This window comes from Limanda limanda, chromosome 2, assembly GCF_963576545.1.
Source record: "Limanda limanda chromosome 2, fLimLim1.1, whole genome shotgun sequence".
NCBI classification, from domain to species: domain Eukaryota; kingdom Metazoa; phylum Chordata; class Actinopteri; order Pleuronectiformes; family Pleuronectidae; genus Limanda; species Limanda limanda.
This window is the reverse complement of record NC_083637.1, coordinates 6,776,097-6,792,379: the sequence shown is the minus strand read 5'-3', so window position 1 is coordinate 6,792,379 and position 16,283 is coordinate 6,776,097. Positions and strand designations below refer to the sequence as shown.

The 16,283-nt window shown below is 46.1% G+C and overlaps 1 protein-coding gene across 1 annotated transcript in view; it reads right to left on the bottom strand.

Annotated features, from left to right (window-relative positions):
* Nucleotides 1-3,234: 3,234 nt before the first annotated feature.
* The window catches only part of LOC133015801 (protein sidekick-1-like), a 197,228-nt gene continuing 184,179 nt past the window's right edge, over nt 3,235-16,283 (bottom strand). Inside the window, exons 38-46 of the mRNA XM_061083076.1 lie at nt 12,485-12,671; nt 11,284-11,421; nt 10,920-11,081; nt 9,598-9,723; nt 9,073-9,237; nt 7,943-8,080; nt 4,755-4,875; nt 4,459-4,588; nt 3,235-3,540 (exon numbers count right to left, since the gene is read on the bottom strand). Of these exons, the coding sequence (XP_060939059.1) occupies nt 3,235-3,540; nt 4,459-4,588; nt 4,755-4,875; nt 7,943-8,080; nt 9,073-9,237; nt 9,598-9,723; nt 10,920-11,081; nt 11,284-11,421; nt 12,485-12,671 (1,473 nt within the window). The remainder of the gene's footprint in view (nt 3,541-4,458; nt 4,589-4,754; nt 4,876-7,942; nt 8,081-9,072; nt 9,238-9,597; nt 9,724-10,919; nt 11,082-11,283; nt 11,422-12,484; nt 12,672-16,283) is intronic.

The following is a 16,283-nucleotide window of genomic DNA, read 5'->3' as shown; positions in this document are numbered from 1 at the left end:
ACTAACAGAACTAAATAAAGTGACACCCAGCGGGTCAAAATACTGATGTAATCGTTTCTTAGCGCAGCGGTTCTCTGGTCTTGTTTCCGAACTGTGTTGCTGATTCCACAGCTTGAATCTGCTTGAGGCTCAAGCTACACAGAGCTAGCTAGCTCCCCTCCCAGCTAGCTTCCCCCCAGCTTCCACACACAGTCAGCAGGGACTCCCGACACTAACTACTACTACCCAGTGTTTGCTTCTAACTTGACGGTATTATAGAAACAGTGTCAAGATAGAAGTGGAATTAAAGTCGTGACAGCGGGTTTTTGCACCGTTACCACCGCAGTTAGCATGGTGGCTAGCTCGCTAGCCTAGTCCGCTAGCGCCGCTTTGAAAGCTCGTTATAACCGTATGTGACCGTGCACACATGCTGTCAGTGCTCTAACGAGCCACCGTCAGCCGGACAACTCCACTGGCTCAACACACGTCACATTAATCGTAGAATCATAGTTGTGTTTGGGTTTGTTGTGACACAGGGAAGGAAGCAGGAAGTTTGAGGTCCGGAAATGTTAAATACGGAAATGGCGTCATACGGAAATGATGTCGTTCGCGGACCAATCACAGCCAAGGGCTGTCCGTTTGGTCTCCGAAATAAACACGGACAGTTCGAAAAATCAGAGGTGCGCGAAAAGCTCTCTGAGGCGCTCGGAGAGGGCGTTTCTCTGTCCGTTTCTGTCTGTGTCATAAAAAAATAAAAAACGGAGAAGTATATATCAGCCTTAAGAGACCATCTTAAAAGATCACAGGAAGGTGTGACTCTCTTTGTTTAACTAACAGAGAGACCCTCTCTCTCACACACACACACACACACACACTCACATACACATATTTGTTAGTTAATGAATTATTATTATTCATTTGTTGTTAGTTTAGTCATTTTATTTTCATTATTTTTTTTAAATTCATTAATGTTAAATTTTAATTCATTATTAATATAATTTTTGATTTTTGCTCAAACATAAATGGTGCAGCCCGTGTGAGGCAGAGTACAGTTGGCAAAACTTCATGACTCAGCAATATGAATGTGTTTTTCAGTTTTGGCCAACGCCAGAAATAACTGAATTTGGAATTTGCAGTCAAGCTAAAGGTTTGAATTCAATTCCACTAGTCTGCCACCGGAGTAGACATTCAACGGTATTTACACACAAGTGCATTGTGGTCTAAATTTAATATACTCATAAATTAAATGTTTATTAATAATTAATTATTGATAAGTACCATTTTAAGTCCCCATAGTGTTACACTAAAAGATTGCCTGTTGCTAATAATTCTAGTTGAATGTTCTTTGTTGAAATTTTAAGAATTTCTTTTAACATTTGAATAACACATATTCAATGTTAACTGGTCAAGCTGCGAAATTTCCTGTAACTGTTAAATGCTTTTGAATTAAGACATAGCGTGCCCCCGGCCATATGTAACAGAGCTTGTACCCGGCTGCTACTGCCGAGCATATCATCCAAGTTGGATAAAGAGAACCTGAGAAAGAGCCACAGTGTGCTTCCAGCCCTGTGAATTTATAGAATCCCTAACTCTTACTGCCTTGCATATCAGTTAGTGTTATTAAAAGTTTGGTGAACTATTTAACCCACCATAGTTTTGGTTAGGCTTGTGTAAGATAGAATCCACACTACAAGGTGTCTGCCATCGCGACACAAAAGCCAACCACACTGCTGTTGATTTATAAACTTAAATCTAATCCTTAAATTTCAGATTCAACAACGGAGAACCCCTGTGTTGAACAATTTGTTTTTTCCCTAGCACAGAGCCTGGCCCCTTTTTTCTGTCTTGTAAGTTGCTAACTTGATGATGAGTCATTAGCTTGCATTCATCACCTCGCCTCCTCGGAAATCATCCTTTTCACTAATCTCTAAATCAAACATGAGCGGAACTTACGGGTGATTCCTGTTTGCACTTGAAGGGAAAAGTGCAATGTACACGTGAGATCGGCTGCTGGAGCCGAGGGTTCAAACTTCAAAAAGAGTGAAATATCCTGTAAACCTGTTCCAGTCGTTTATTTGAATGCTCTTCCTCCTCCTCTTCTCCCTGCTGATCCATCGTTTCCACCATTAGCTTTGCATTACACAAACATGGCTGAGCTACGTACGACAGTAAAAAGGGTTTTTTTCCTGTACAAAATCCATCTTCAAAAAATACAAACATACACACAATGGCACACTTTGCTTAGCGTTGAGTGACAAACGGGGGGGGGGGGGTCGTCATATATACACACACATGCTTGTACACACGTGTGACACACTCAAACGCACACGCACGCTCAAACTTGTAAAAAATGAAAAACCTCAGCAGGGTAAAGATGAGATGTGGGGGGGGGGCATTCGCTCAGTGCAAGCGTTATGGCCTGGGGTCGGGGGGGTGGGTGTGTGTTTTAAACAGCAGTAGACGGTAAAAAATACATGTTTTCTCTTTTATTCAAACACAAACCCCACACGTCGCTCCAGGAAACCACACAACGCGCTCACTGAGAATTCCTTAAGTGCTGAAGAACACTCGCTCGTCAAACACCATGATTATCCATTGTGTTGTTTTTTTCTTCTTCTCTTCCTCCGTGTTGTGGTCGTTTAAATCCGACAGCTCAGTGTTTGTGTCGCACATGAATCACCCCATGAAACCTGCTGCTTCCTTTTTAATAACTCTTCACTCTTTATGAGTTCCTTCTGTCCCAGTTCCTCCAATCAGGGCGTAAGAAAATCCAGAAGTGTGTGTTTGTGTGTGTGTATTTGTGCAATTATGCGTAAATACAGGAAACCGAAGAAGAAGAAGAAGAAGCATTGTGCAGAACATTCCACGTTCACCGAGTCCGAGGTGGAATTCTCTCGTCCACATTTACACAAACTGATCCGTCTCTCGAGGGAGAGTCTCTGAAATAAGTGTGTGAGAGTGTGTGTGTGTGTGGAAACATTTACTGCATGTGTGTGAGCACAGTGACGGAGGAGAAGAGCAGGAGAGCAACACACACACACACACACACAGTGAAGATCTTTGTAAACGAGGGGTGGGGAGGGCGAGTGAGACGTGTGGGTTTAGTTCTTTGGGGCGTGAAAGTTCGTCACTCGTCCTCCTCATCGTGTCCTCCCTCTCCTCTGAAGCCGTCAGCTACACTTTGTGTCCATGTGTCTGTGTGTGTGTGTGTGTGTGTGTGTGTATCACTTTTTTGCAGGTTTTTAGTCTCTAAAGTCAAACGAAGGAGGAAAATCCCGTCACGGGGGTGCGTGATCCCGGCGGGTTGGTGTTGGGGTTGACGTGCGTGTGCGCCGGCTGGCCCGTGGGCGTGTAGGCTCCGCCCGTGCTGTGCTGGGTGACCACGGTCTGGTAGTACGGCTCCGTCTCCGCCGCGGCACATTCCTCGTAGCCGAACGGCGCCGTGATGGCTTTCAGGCCTTTGGGCTGCCGCTTCCACGAGTTGTAGTAGGTGGGGTCGCTCATGTAGTGGTTGACGAAGGAGTGCTTCGGCTGCTCGTCCTCGTAGTCACTGTCCGTCAACTGGATACACACACACACAAAGACACACACACACACACACAAAGACACACATACACACACACAGCAGGGGTCAGTTTATCTATAAGACAGATCATTTATACACAGTGATGTGATGATGCCATGATGATTGACGAGTGTAAAACATCTCAATTGGCTGTTCACTCCAGAGTCAGTTACTCAGTGTCTGTTATAAAGGGAGAAACCAGATTTGAGTGATGTTCACGTGATAAAATGAAAATCTCTGGACACATCCAGACAATAATCAAATCCGTGACTGATCACTATCACTCATTTCTTCTTTTAGGATCTTTTTATTCGTCATCTTGAGGCAGACAGAACTCAAGGACATTTAGAAAAAGATCCTTAGTCTTGAAGCAGAGACTTTTTAACCATTATCATCAGCAATTTGACCAAATGAATAAAAGACGGGAGAGACAGATCTTTGACGGCTCAGCCCAGAATGTGGTCTGGTGTGATCGGTTCACTATCCAATCTGGGTTTTTTCACACCTGTATTGAGAGCTTCGGATCACGAAAACCATCAGTAAAAGTTACATAGTGGCTCTGAATTGGAGAGAGAAAGAGAGAGAGATGAGAGAGAGATGAGAGAGAGATAGTTAGATAGATAGATAGATAGATAGATAGATAGATAGATAGATAGATAGATAGATAGATAGATAGATAGATAGATAGATAGATAGATAGATAGATAGATAGATAGATAGATAGATAGATAGATAGATAGATAGATAGATAGATAGATAGATAGAGAGAGATACATAGATAGAGAGATAGATAGAGAGAGAGAGAGAGAGAGAGAGAGAGAGAGAGAGAGAGAGAGAGAGAGAGAGAGAGAGAGAGAGAGAGAGAGAGAGAGAGAGAGAGAGAGAGAGAGAGAGAGAGATGGACGGACATTTACCTCTGACTCCGACACCTCGGTGGGTTTCTCGGTCAGCGTGGTGCTCTCCGTGAGCGCAGCTCCGTTGTAGTTGTTACAGATGTCCTCATCAGAGTAGTGAAGACCACCTGGACTGGGCCTGGGAGGAGATCTGCACACACAAAAAAACACACACACACAGACATACACAGACACACAATCTGTTATATATCTAGTCCTCTGATCAAACCCATGTGTGTGTCTGTCTGTGTGTGTGTGTGTGTGTGTGTGTGTGTGTGTGTGTGTGTGTGTGTGTGTGTGTGTGTGTGAGCGCTCACCTGGTGCCGTTCTTCTTCAGGAAGGAGTTCTTGGTGTTGAGCGTCCTGCTGTTGAGCTCCAGAGCCGTGAAGCCTCCGTTGTCCAGAGTCACCGACTCCTCGGCCGTGGACACGTGTTTCCCTGGAGGAAAGAAGAGCAGGAGTCAGACGGATAAACACTAGAATATAGGAGTCAAGGGATTCATGTAATCCTGAGACCTTCTAGTTTTTTGTGCCTCGCGGCCAGCGTTTATTTTCACAAACAAATCAAAACACAGCGACATCCGGGTGCCACACAAACATCCGCTTTTAACCACCCCCCCATGCACTCGTTACCTTGGTAACACCACAGTAAGTGTGCAAACCCCATTAGTGTAACGTCTTTGGTAAATTATGTGTTATCACCTGTCCCCTACATACGTCCCCCCAGAATTCACAAACAAAGTTAATACGTTGGGGCTCGAATCACCCGACCTGCACGGCTCCTTAAAACGTGAGCCGGGGATGTAGTCTGGGGCTTAACTGGAGGCACTCTAAGGGCTGTGCGGTGGCCTGGGGGGTGAGCAGGAGGGCGCCCCCGCCGTGGAGGCTTAGCTACCTCAGTAGGTTGAGTTAGATCCAAGTGGGCAGGTTTCAGCTGGTCCACAGATACATGTTCTGGTTTACCACCAATGTCCACGATAAACGTTTTAGGGCCAGCCTCAATGACCCTAAATGGACCGTCATAGGGACGTTGAAAGGGCCCGCGATGAGCATCCTGACGAATTAACACATATCCCGCAGAATGAAGTTTGACAGGGATATGAGAACGAGGGATGCTGTGTTGCGATGTGGGAACTGGTGCGAAAACCTTGGCATTGTCCAGGAACGTAGCTCGTTGTTGTGCTGCTGACCAAGAACCTGTAGTATCAGGGAAAAAATCCCCAGGGACTCTCAACGGCTGGCCATAAACCAACTCGGCAGATGAAGCTTGTAGGTCTTCCTTAGGGGCGGTCCTAAGCCCCAACATGACCCATGGAAAGCCTGTCAACCCAGTTACTGTCCTTGAGGCTGGCACGTAGAGCAGCTTTCATAGAACGGTGGAGCCGCTCGCACAGCCCGTTAGCCTGTGGATGGTATGCCGTGGTGCGGTGAAGTTTAGTCCCCAGGTTCTCTGCCACCGAGTTCCAGAGTCCAGATGTAAACTGCGGGCCCCGGTCAGAAGAAATGTCAGATGGGACGCCGAACCGAGCAACCCAGGTGATGATAAATGCCCGAGCCACATCAGCCGCTGCTGTTGACACCAACGGCACAGCTTCCGGCCAACGTGTGGTTCTGTCAACCATGGTGCGAAGGTGTGTGAACCCCTGAGAGGTGGGCAGGGGCCCAACCAGGTCCAGGTTAACATGGTCAAACCTTCTTTCGGGCACTAAGAAATGTGCCACGGGGGCCTTAGTGTGGTGGTGGACTTTAGAGGGTTGGCACACCACACATGTTTCAGCCCACTTCCGCACATCCTTTTTAAGTCCATGCCAGACAAATTTTGCTGCTACCAACTTCTGTGAAGGTCTTTTTCCTGGGTGTGACAGGCCATGGACAGCGTCGAAAATCTGTCGTCTCCATCCTGTGGGAACGACTGGTCGTGTCTGGCCTGTGGAAACATCACATAGGAGTGTAGTGCCAGCAGCACCAAAAGCAACATCCTTCAACCTCAGTCCTGTCTCAGCCGTCCTCAGGGCCTGAACATCTGGATCCGAAATTTGATCTGCTGCCATGCAATCATAGTCCACACCCAGCTGGACGGCTCCAGTGATCGCTCGGGAGAGGCAGTCAGCCACCGGGTTGTGCTTGCCTGCCACATGTTGTATATCTGTTGTAAACTCCGATATGAAGGAAAGCTGGCGCTGCTGGCGAGCAGACCACGGCTCTGGCACTTTAACCATGGCGAACGTCAAAGGTTTGTGGTCCACGTATGCTGTGAAACTTCGGCCCTCTAGCAGGAAACGAAAGTGTCGGACGGCAAGATAGAGGCCTAGCAGCTTTCTATCGAATGTACTATAAATCCACTCATTGGGGCGAGTTGCCTGCTGTAAAAGGCGAGCGGCTGCCAGGCCCCCTTGACCCACTGCTCATGCTCCGCTCCAACTGCAAAGTCCGAAGCATCGCTCCTGATGGATATCGGTACATTGGTGCGGGGTGTGCCAGCATCGTCGCCTTAGCCAAAGCTGCCTTAGCATCCTCAAACGCTTTATGCCTTTCCTCCGTCCAAATCACTGCGTGCCTGGCCGCTTTACCCTTCAGGGCCTCATAAAGGGGTTGCATTAGCTGTGCTGCATGCGGAATAAAGTGGTGGTTAAAGTTCACCATGCCCAAAAACTCCTGCAGAGACTTCACTGAGAGTGGGCGTGGGGAATTCACCACAGCTTCCAGCTTTGAAGGGAGAGGAACTGCACCGTCCTTAGTAATGCGGTGTTCCAAGAAGTCGATAGTCCTCAGCCCAAACTGACACTTGGCTGGGTTTATAATCAGGCCATGCTGACTGAGTCGTTCAAAGAGTGTCAAAAGGCGAGACGTGTGCTCTGTCTTAGAAGCACTAGCCACCAGTATATCATCCAGATAAACAAATAAAAAAGGAAGGTCCCTCAGTACTGTATCCATCAGTCGCTGGAAAGTCTGAGCTGCATTTTTAAGACCGAACGGCATCCGAAGGAATTCGAAGAGGCCAAATGGTGTGATAACCGCTGTCTTGGGTACATCCAGTGGGTGCACCGGCACCTGGTGATAGCCACGGACTAGGTCCACCTTGAAAAATAGGACTTTATCCGCCAAACGGGCAGTAAAGTCGAGGTGTTGTTGAGTCATTGAGCCGGCGGTAATCGCCGCACGGGCGCCAGCCACCGCCTTTCTTTGCCACAATATGCAGCGGTGAAGACCAAGGGCTAAGACCAAGGGTTTGTTGTTCTAACGAGGAGGGAGCTGTCGACTCTGTGGAGGTGACGTGTTTCTCCTGTGGAGCTCTGAGTGGATCTGATCTGAACGGAGCTTTACTCACACTTCATAAGGAAAATACATTTCGGGATTGTGAAATAATATAAATCAGTAAGCACTGAATTTGTTATTTAATCGCAAATGAGGTGCTTAATGGTTTACTGATTGAAATGGTTGAAATGTAGACTAAACATATTTTTATATTCAACTTTCCAGGAAAAATTCAACTCTGACCAACAGACCTGTGCCACAGGCCTTGTACTTGGTGCTGTGTCCGTGCAGCAGCAGCGTGAAGACCAGGACCAGGATGAGGATGATTCCCACCAGAGCCATCACCAGCAGGAACCACCACTCCTCGTAGAACGGACGCTCGGACAGCGCTGCAGGCAGAGAGAGGGACACAGGTCAGGCCAATGTTCACTTTTCTTCTTCTGTGGTTTCTACTTGATGCTGCGGTTTGTCCCACAGGAGCAGGAATACACCTCCCAGTGTGTAAAGTGTACTTTTAGTCTAGAGCAAGGTTTTTCAACTGGTTTTGTCCCAGGGACCACCATTCTGACTAGAAAGTAATCCGCGGCCCACTGATGTGTCTACGTGTGTGTGTGTGTGTGTGCGTGTGGATAGAAGGAAGTTTTAACATTTGGTTTTCCAAGTTGGTTTTATTTAAAAACCTCAACCAAATCTAGAAAAATCTGTGAAAAAACAACCAAAACGGTTGTTTTCAGTGCTTAAGAATTGAACAAAATTAAAATGCAGTTTGTAGTTGTACTGCATCTCAGAACCATATGTACATCAATATATAACGTTCATATAGCTGAAATGTTGAGAGAACCTTAAAGTAACGGTGATCAATAACAATCAACATAAACTGGGGCTACAACTGAAGAGGGAAGATGACAAAGTAATGCAGAATATGTCACAAATGATAATCATACAATATCACACAAACATGTGAGGCCTACTTAAGTTTAACCTCATGATCACCAGCACCTTTATATTATTTTAGACATATTTTTCTTATTTTAGATACTTTTCACGATTTTCAAGAGTAATCTGGAAATGTGTTGAAACATCAACGCGAATTTTGCGGAACCCCTGCAATGCCATCACGGACCACCAGGCGGACTAAAAATCACAAAGGGGCTTTCAGCTCAGTTGTAGTTGTGTGGCTCTGCCTGTAGATGGCAGCGTACCCAAAGTCACACCACGACAGTCACAGTGAATCCAGCAGAATAAACCTTCAGTCACGCCCCAGTCAGACGAGTGGGATCAGCCTGTTCATTAACCCGACTCCTCCAGTGTGTGTGTGTGTGTGTGTGTGTGTGTGTGTGTGTGTGTGTGTGTGTGTGTGTGTGTGTGTGTGTGTGTTTACCAGCTAGAGCTGCAGAGGCTGTACTCGGCTGGCCGTAACCATAGCGATTAACAGCGATGACTCTGAACTCGTAGCTGATCCCTGACCTCAGGCGCTCCATCTGTACCGACACGGACCTGCTGCTGGGAGGGAGGGGCCTGATGAAGGAATCCCACACCCCCTCATCTGAAGAGAGAGAGAGAGAGGGAGAGAAGTCGCTCCATTTAAGATTTAGTCGATTTTCAATGTCATTATATGATTCAAGACATTTTTTAAATCAAATTACATTCCAGACAGCGCTGATAATTATTATCAGGGGGAGAATTAAACCCCAGTGGATGATCCCGCTGAGCCTCCTCACTCTCACCCGCGGTGTTACACCTCTGGTAATCTTTATTAGAAAATTGCAGCTGACTTGATTTTCACAGCAGGTCTAAATGAATCCAGGGAGCGCCACGCTAAATAGAGTTCAGAGTGGAAGTGGAGCTGGAGCTTTTCTGGAGAAAGAGATGAATGATTGTGCGTCTTTGTGTTGGAGGAGCTCACCTGAGGGCCGAGCCTCCAGGACGTATCCAGAGACCGGAGCTGCTCCCACGTCTCCCTCCGACCAGTGGATGTTCAGATCAGAGGACGTCTTGGTGATGGACATTTCCACAGGAGACCCAGGGCTGCCTGTGACGTCACACACACACACACACACACACACACACACACACACACACACACACACACACAGGGAGAGAGAGGGAGAGAGGGAGAGAGAGGGAGAGACGGAGGGAGAGAGGAAGAATCAGAATCAGAATCCTTTAATAGTCCCACAGTGGGGAAATTTGAGGGTTTTACAGCAGCAGCGCAGGCACAGTGCAACAAGAGCAAAAGAAAGAGCAAAACAACATAGTAAGAAACAGAAACAACAATGAGCAAAAAGAAAAAAGTAAACAGTAAATGAGCTGCCAGGGTGTCCCGCATGGGGTGGGAGGAGTTGTCCATCAGGGAGGATAGCTTAGCAACCATCCTCCTGTCTCCTACCACCTCCACCGTATCCAGTGGACCCCCCAGCACACTGCTGGCCTTCCTGATGAGCTTGTTAAGTCTCTTCCTGTCGGCTGTCGAGATGCTGCTGCCCCAGCAGGCCACTCCAAAGAAGATGGCTGATGCCACCACCGAGTCGAAGAAGGTCCTCAGGAGTGCTCCCTGCACACCAAAAGACCTCAGACTCCTCAGCAGATAGAGTCTGCTCTGTCCCTTCTTGTAAATAGCCTGTGTGTGATCAGTCCAGTCCAGTTTATTGTTTAGGTGAACACCCAGGTACTTATAGGATCTCACAATGTCAATGTCCGTTCCCTGGATGTTCACTGGTGTCGGAGGAGAGTGTTCACTCCGGCGGAAGTCCACCACCAGCTCCTTGGTTTTTCCAGAGTTGATCTGGAGGCAGTTCTGCTTGCACCATGTTATGAAGTCCTGGTTCAGTTCTCAGTACTCCCTGTCATCACCGGCGGAAATGAGGCCGACGATTGCAGAGTCATCAGAGAATTTTTGCAGGTGGCAGTTAGTGGAGTTGTATGAGAAGTCCGAGGTGTAGATGGTGAAGAGGACTGGAGCTAGAACGGTTCCTTGTGGGGCCCCCGTGCTGCAGGACACCAGGTCAGACTCACACCCCCGTATCCGCACATACTGTGGACGGTTGGTGAGGTAGTCCAGGATCCATGCGGTGAGGTGGTGGTCCACTCCGGTCTGCTCCAGCTTGTCCCTCAGAAGTAGAGGCTGGATGCTGAGAGGGAGAGGGAGAGAGAGGGAGAGAGGGAGAGAGAGAGGGAGAGACGGAGGGTGGACACACACATGCACAGAGTTGTGTTGCTCCTCCTCACCTTGCACAGGCTGAGCCGTGATGTTGGTCTGGAGGGGGGGGCCGTGGCTGACTGTGAGCGCCTGCACGCTGAACGTGTACGTGGACCCTCGGACCAGGTCCCGAACCTTCAGCCAGCGCTGCCAGCTGCCCTTCACATCCACTGTCACCACTTTACTCACACCTGCTCACACAAACACACACACACACACACACAGACAAGTTGAAAGAACTGTCAGTCTCCTGCCTGACATAAGGGTGAGAGTGTGTGTGTGTCTGTGTGTCTGTGTGTGTGTGTGTGTGTGTGTGTGTGTGTGTGTGTGTGTGTGTGTGTGTGTGTGTGTGTGTGTGTGTGTGTTTGTCTGTGTGTGTGTTTGTGTTCATACCTTGCACCGGCGCTGTGGGCTGGTAGACGACCCTGTAGCCCTCCAGCTGTCCATTGGGAGTGAGGGGAGCCCCCCAGGACGCGTTGACGCTTCCTCCCGTCACCTCGGAGAAGGACAGGTAGCTGGGGGGGCCGGGAGCTGAGGACACGTGGAGAGAGGGAGAGAGATGGAGAGGGAGAGAGAGGGAGGGAGGGAGAGAGAGAGTGGAGAACGACCAATCAGATGAGACGAATACAGAGAGAAACATCATATCATGTGGTTAGTTTCATAGATATATATATAAAGACTACATGTTCCGCACATGGCGGCCATCTTGCCAGAGGCAGCTCGCTCGCCCATCACATTGTGTTGGTTGTTGGTAAATAACCATAACTTGCTTAATTTTCAACCGATTTTTATAAACGGTCTGGTTTGTTAAAAACGTCATAGATGTAGATATGACACTGCATACTTATGAATAATTATGTTATTTTCTAAAAAAAATAATAATTTAGGGAGAGAGGGAGAGAGGAAGAGAGGGAGAGAGGGAGAGAGGATGAGAGGAAGAGAGAGGGAGAGGGAGAGAGAGGGAGAGAGGGAGAGAGGAAGAGAGGGAGAGAGAGCAAAAGAGAGAGAGAGAGGGAGAGGGAGAGGGTGAGGGAGAGAGGAAGAGGGTGAGGGAGAGAGGAAGAGAGGGAGAGGGAGAGAGGGAGAGAGGGAGAGAGGGAGAGAGGGAGAGAGAGGGTGAGGGAGAGAGGGAGAGAGGGAGAGAGGGAGAGAGAGAGAGAGGAAGAGAGGGAGAGAGGGAGAGAGGAGGAGGGAGAGAGAGAGAGAGGGAGAGAGAGAGAGAGGGAGAGAGGAAGAGAGAGGAAGAGAGGGAGAGAGAGGGAGAGGAAAGAGGGAGAGAGGGAGATATGACACTGCATACTTATGAATAATTATGTTATTTTCTAAAAAAAAATATAATTTATGCAGTGTCATAACTACATCTCTGACGTTTATAACAAACCAGACCGTTTAAAAACCGGTTGAAAATTGAGCAAGTTATGGTTATTTTAAAAAGTAAGAACCACTACAACACAATGTTATGGGTGAGCGAGCAACCTCTGGCAAGATGGCCGCCATGTGCGGACGTCCGGCTCCGTCGAACGAGACATCTAGTCTTTATATATGTCTATGGTTAGTTTGGTTTTGAGGGAACAGAACCGTCGCCCCTCCCTACCTGACTGCAGGGTCCGAGCCCCCCGGGGGTCGCTGGGTGGTCCGTCCCCGGCCGTGTTGAAGGCCGTCAGCGTCACCTGGTATGGCGTGTAGCTGGTCAGGTTGGTGAGATGCACCCGCGTGTCCGGGACAAAAATCACCTTCACCTTCTCGCTCTGGTTCTGCTTGTCCCTCTCCCAGTAGTGGATCTAACAACACAGGGAAACAAACACCGTTATCCACACTGCTCTTCATCCTTCTCCTGTGTTTCTCCTCTTCCTCACTTCATCTCAGCCAAGTGTGTGTTCGTCCTTTTGCTCCTGAGGTCAGATATTGATCCACATAAAAAACAAGTGCACCTGTATTGTTTTACTAGAAGACAAAGCTGGTTATAAACGGGTTAGATGGCGTTGACACTTTAACACAAGCTTTAAGTAGATGTATAGATACAACTGCTCGGGTCATAAAAGAGTTGAACCTCCAGAGCAGGAGTTTTCATTTCTGACATATTCTGCATTACTTTGTCATCTTCCCTCTTCAGTTGTAGCCCCAGTTTATGTTGATTGTTATTTTATCACCGTTACTTTAAGGTTCTCTCAACATGTCAACTATATGAACGTTATATATTGATGTACATATGGTTCTGAGATGCAGTACAACTATAAACTGCATTTTAATTTTGTTTTCAATTCTTAAGCACTGAAAATCAACTGTTTTGGTTGTTTTTCACACAGATTTTTCTAGATTTGTTTGAGGTTTTTAAATAAAACCAACATGGAAAACCAAATGTTAAAACTTCCTTCTATCCACACACACACACACGTAGACACATCAGTGGGCCGCGGATTACTTTCTAGTCAGGGTGGTGGTCCCTGGGACAAAGCCAGTTGAAAACCCCTGCTCCAGAGGACCACTCCTCATTCCATTTTCTGCTCATTGGAGAATGAAATAATAATCTTGGACATGACTACAAACAGAGGATTATTAATCCCAGTATGATGAGATACTTATCAAGAGGTCCTTGTGTGTCACTTCTTTTCACGATAAAACACAATCACTGGTTCCATTTCACGTGGCTGAGGAATGTGCTCGGTGACTGACTTTGAGGAAAATGAAACCTCAAAGAAAATCCTGAATGTGTGACTTGCACATTGTGTCAGGGTCGCACACTTTTTATGGAACAGGCTGTAAATAATGAGAGTAAACAGATGAGCAATATACTTGATATCTCACAGTCAGTAAACAGCCTATATAAATGCATATCCAGCATCAGAATCAGTGTGGTGCATTAAAGCTGCTCGTCTCCTGCTCATAATGGTCCCTCTGATTTTATATATTACCTTATATGAATTACTACTCATCTTTCTACTGAAGTTTCTATATATAACATGAACAAAACCCTGTCTATGAATGACACTGGTGGCCGTTGAGTGAACTGCAGCCGGCCTCCTGTTGCTCGTGTGTTTTATTTTAAGGACCAATGAGGTTCTCTGATCCCTGAAGGAAGTCGCCTCAGGCTCAACGTTCATTCAGGAAACTGAGAAAGTTAAAATGTTTAAACTTATATTACAATCGAAAATAAAAAGAAAGAGAATAGGTGTAAATGCTTCACCATCTTACTTAGAGAACGAAGAGGAAACATTTCCATCAACATGAACTATTCATGTTCTAAAGAGCAGCTGAGAGCACAAACCAAGCAGCCACATCTGAAACTCACCAGCAGCCAGGTTACAGAGGTGGTTGAGCCTCATGCATTAGAAATGACTCAGGAAAAAAGTGTTTTGTACACAGCCTGATAATCCACGACTGAAGCTTCAGTGTGTCAGAGGCTGTGTGAGTGAAGCACATGGACGTCTTCCCTGAAAAGCTCTCGACTACACTCTGGTCGTCAGCTCATTAAAACGTTTACTGGCAGATTTCAAAATCCACCAGAACCTGATCTGATACGAATCATTTCATCTGGCATCAGCTTCTTATCGGCCAAACAACAACGTGATGCATGATTAGATCCGAACGTAGTTCAGTCAGAAAACTCATGTTCAAATGCAACAGTAGAACGTGTTAGTGTTCTGAGTCCCAATATGATTACATAGATATGATGGGAGTGATGAGAACAATAAACGTGTCCTCCATGACATATTATTACTTCCATATCTCACCTCTGTCTGTTTTCTTGTTTGTCAGCAGGATTACACAAAAACTACTAAAATCTGATTCTACAAAACTTGGTGAAGGCCAAGGGCCAAGAAACAACAAAACCAAAAAATCTTGTGGTGGATCCAGAACAATGTTAATCACTGTTTAATCACTTTACAGATTTTTTTAAAGAATATTTCATGGATCTTGATCTGTCCAGTGGGAACATGATCCCTTCGGCGGAGGTCAGGTTCATTGTTCAAAGACCAAGGTACAAGCAATGAGATCATACATGTTACCAAATATTTAGCAAGAATTAAGTATCAAATGAGATAAATGCAAATGTAGCTTCTCAATAACTTAGCTCAATCAGACAACTCATGTTCAAATGTTTATTGCAACAGTAGAACATGTTAGTTTTAGGCGTCCCGATATGATTACATAGATATGATGGGAGCGATGAACAAGTGGTTTTAACCCCCCCTAACAATTAACGTGTCCTCCATGAAATATTATTACCTCCATACTTCACCCCTGTCCGGTTTCTTGTTTGTCGGTGGAATTACACAAAACTACAAAAAATCTGATTCTACAAAACTTGGTGAAAGTGTGGAACACAAGAAACCACAAAACCAACAAATCTTGGGGTCGATCCAGAAAAATGTTAATCACGTTTTAATCACTTTACAGATTTTTTTAAAGAATATTTCATGGATCTTGATAATCTGTCCAGTGGGAACATGATCGCTTCGGCGGAGGTCAGGTTCAATGTTCAAAGACCAAGGTACAAGCAATGAGATCATAAATGTTACCAAATATTAGGCAATAATTAAATCGTGGTCATATTCCTTTAATATCTGATATTAAATGTGATTTATGCAAATGTTTCAAATTTCTAATTCACAGAAATTCATTTTAAACAGAATTTAGTTGCATGAAATTTCAGCCGCTACATTCATACCTTTTTTCTCTCCTGGAACATAAACCTCTCCTGTGCAGTTTGGGATATAAAGTAAAACAACGGCCAAGAGCCACTTAACGGCTCCATTTTGTTATTATTCCCAACTGAAAGCTCCACAAAGCGTCATAAGTTATATTTACAGCTTCCGAACCAGGAAGCAGCAGCTCGTGAGTGGCACTTGAGGGCAGCATAAAACCATCTCCCTCCCTCGGCGAGCGGTTCCAGTAATGAGATGCAGAATAACTCATCCAGCCGCTCACTCCCAAATAAAACCGTGCTACCTTCTGGATAAGAGAGGAAATTAAATTTACTTTAATACTTTATTTTTTAAGGAAATGGGAAATATCTCTGGTGATGCTTCTGGTGATTCAGTAATCCACTCAGCTGCTGCAGGGGATCTATTTTATTTTTTTGTTTTCCGAGAGTGAGACCTTCAGGATTAGTCTGAAAACCTCCGACATGAATGAACATGAAATGGATTTTTTTTTACAAACATCTCTTCAGTCGAGGAGTTGATTAAAGGGTTTGAGGTGAGGATGGAAAACAGCAGCAGGAGGTTTTGCTTCACGTTGGATCTTTGCGTCTCGTGCACTTTCCTTTTTTAAAAACCTGACCCTTGCCCCAAGTGTTAGATAGAATCTGGTGGTCTGACACATTGTTTGTGGGATTGTAGAAAAATACAGCAGTTTTGGCAGGTCATAGGGCAGGAAATTAATAAGATTCT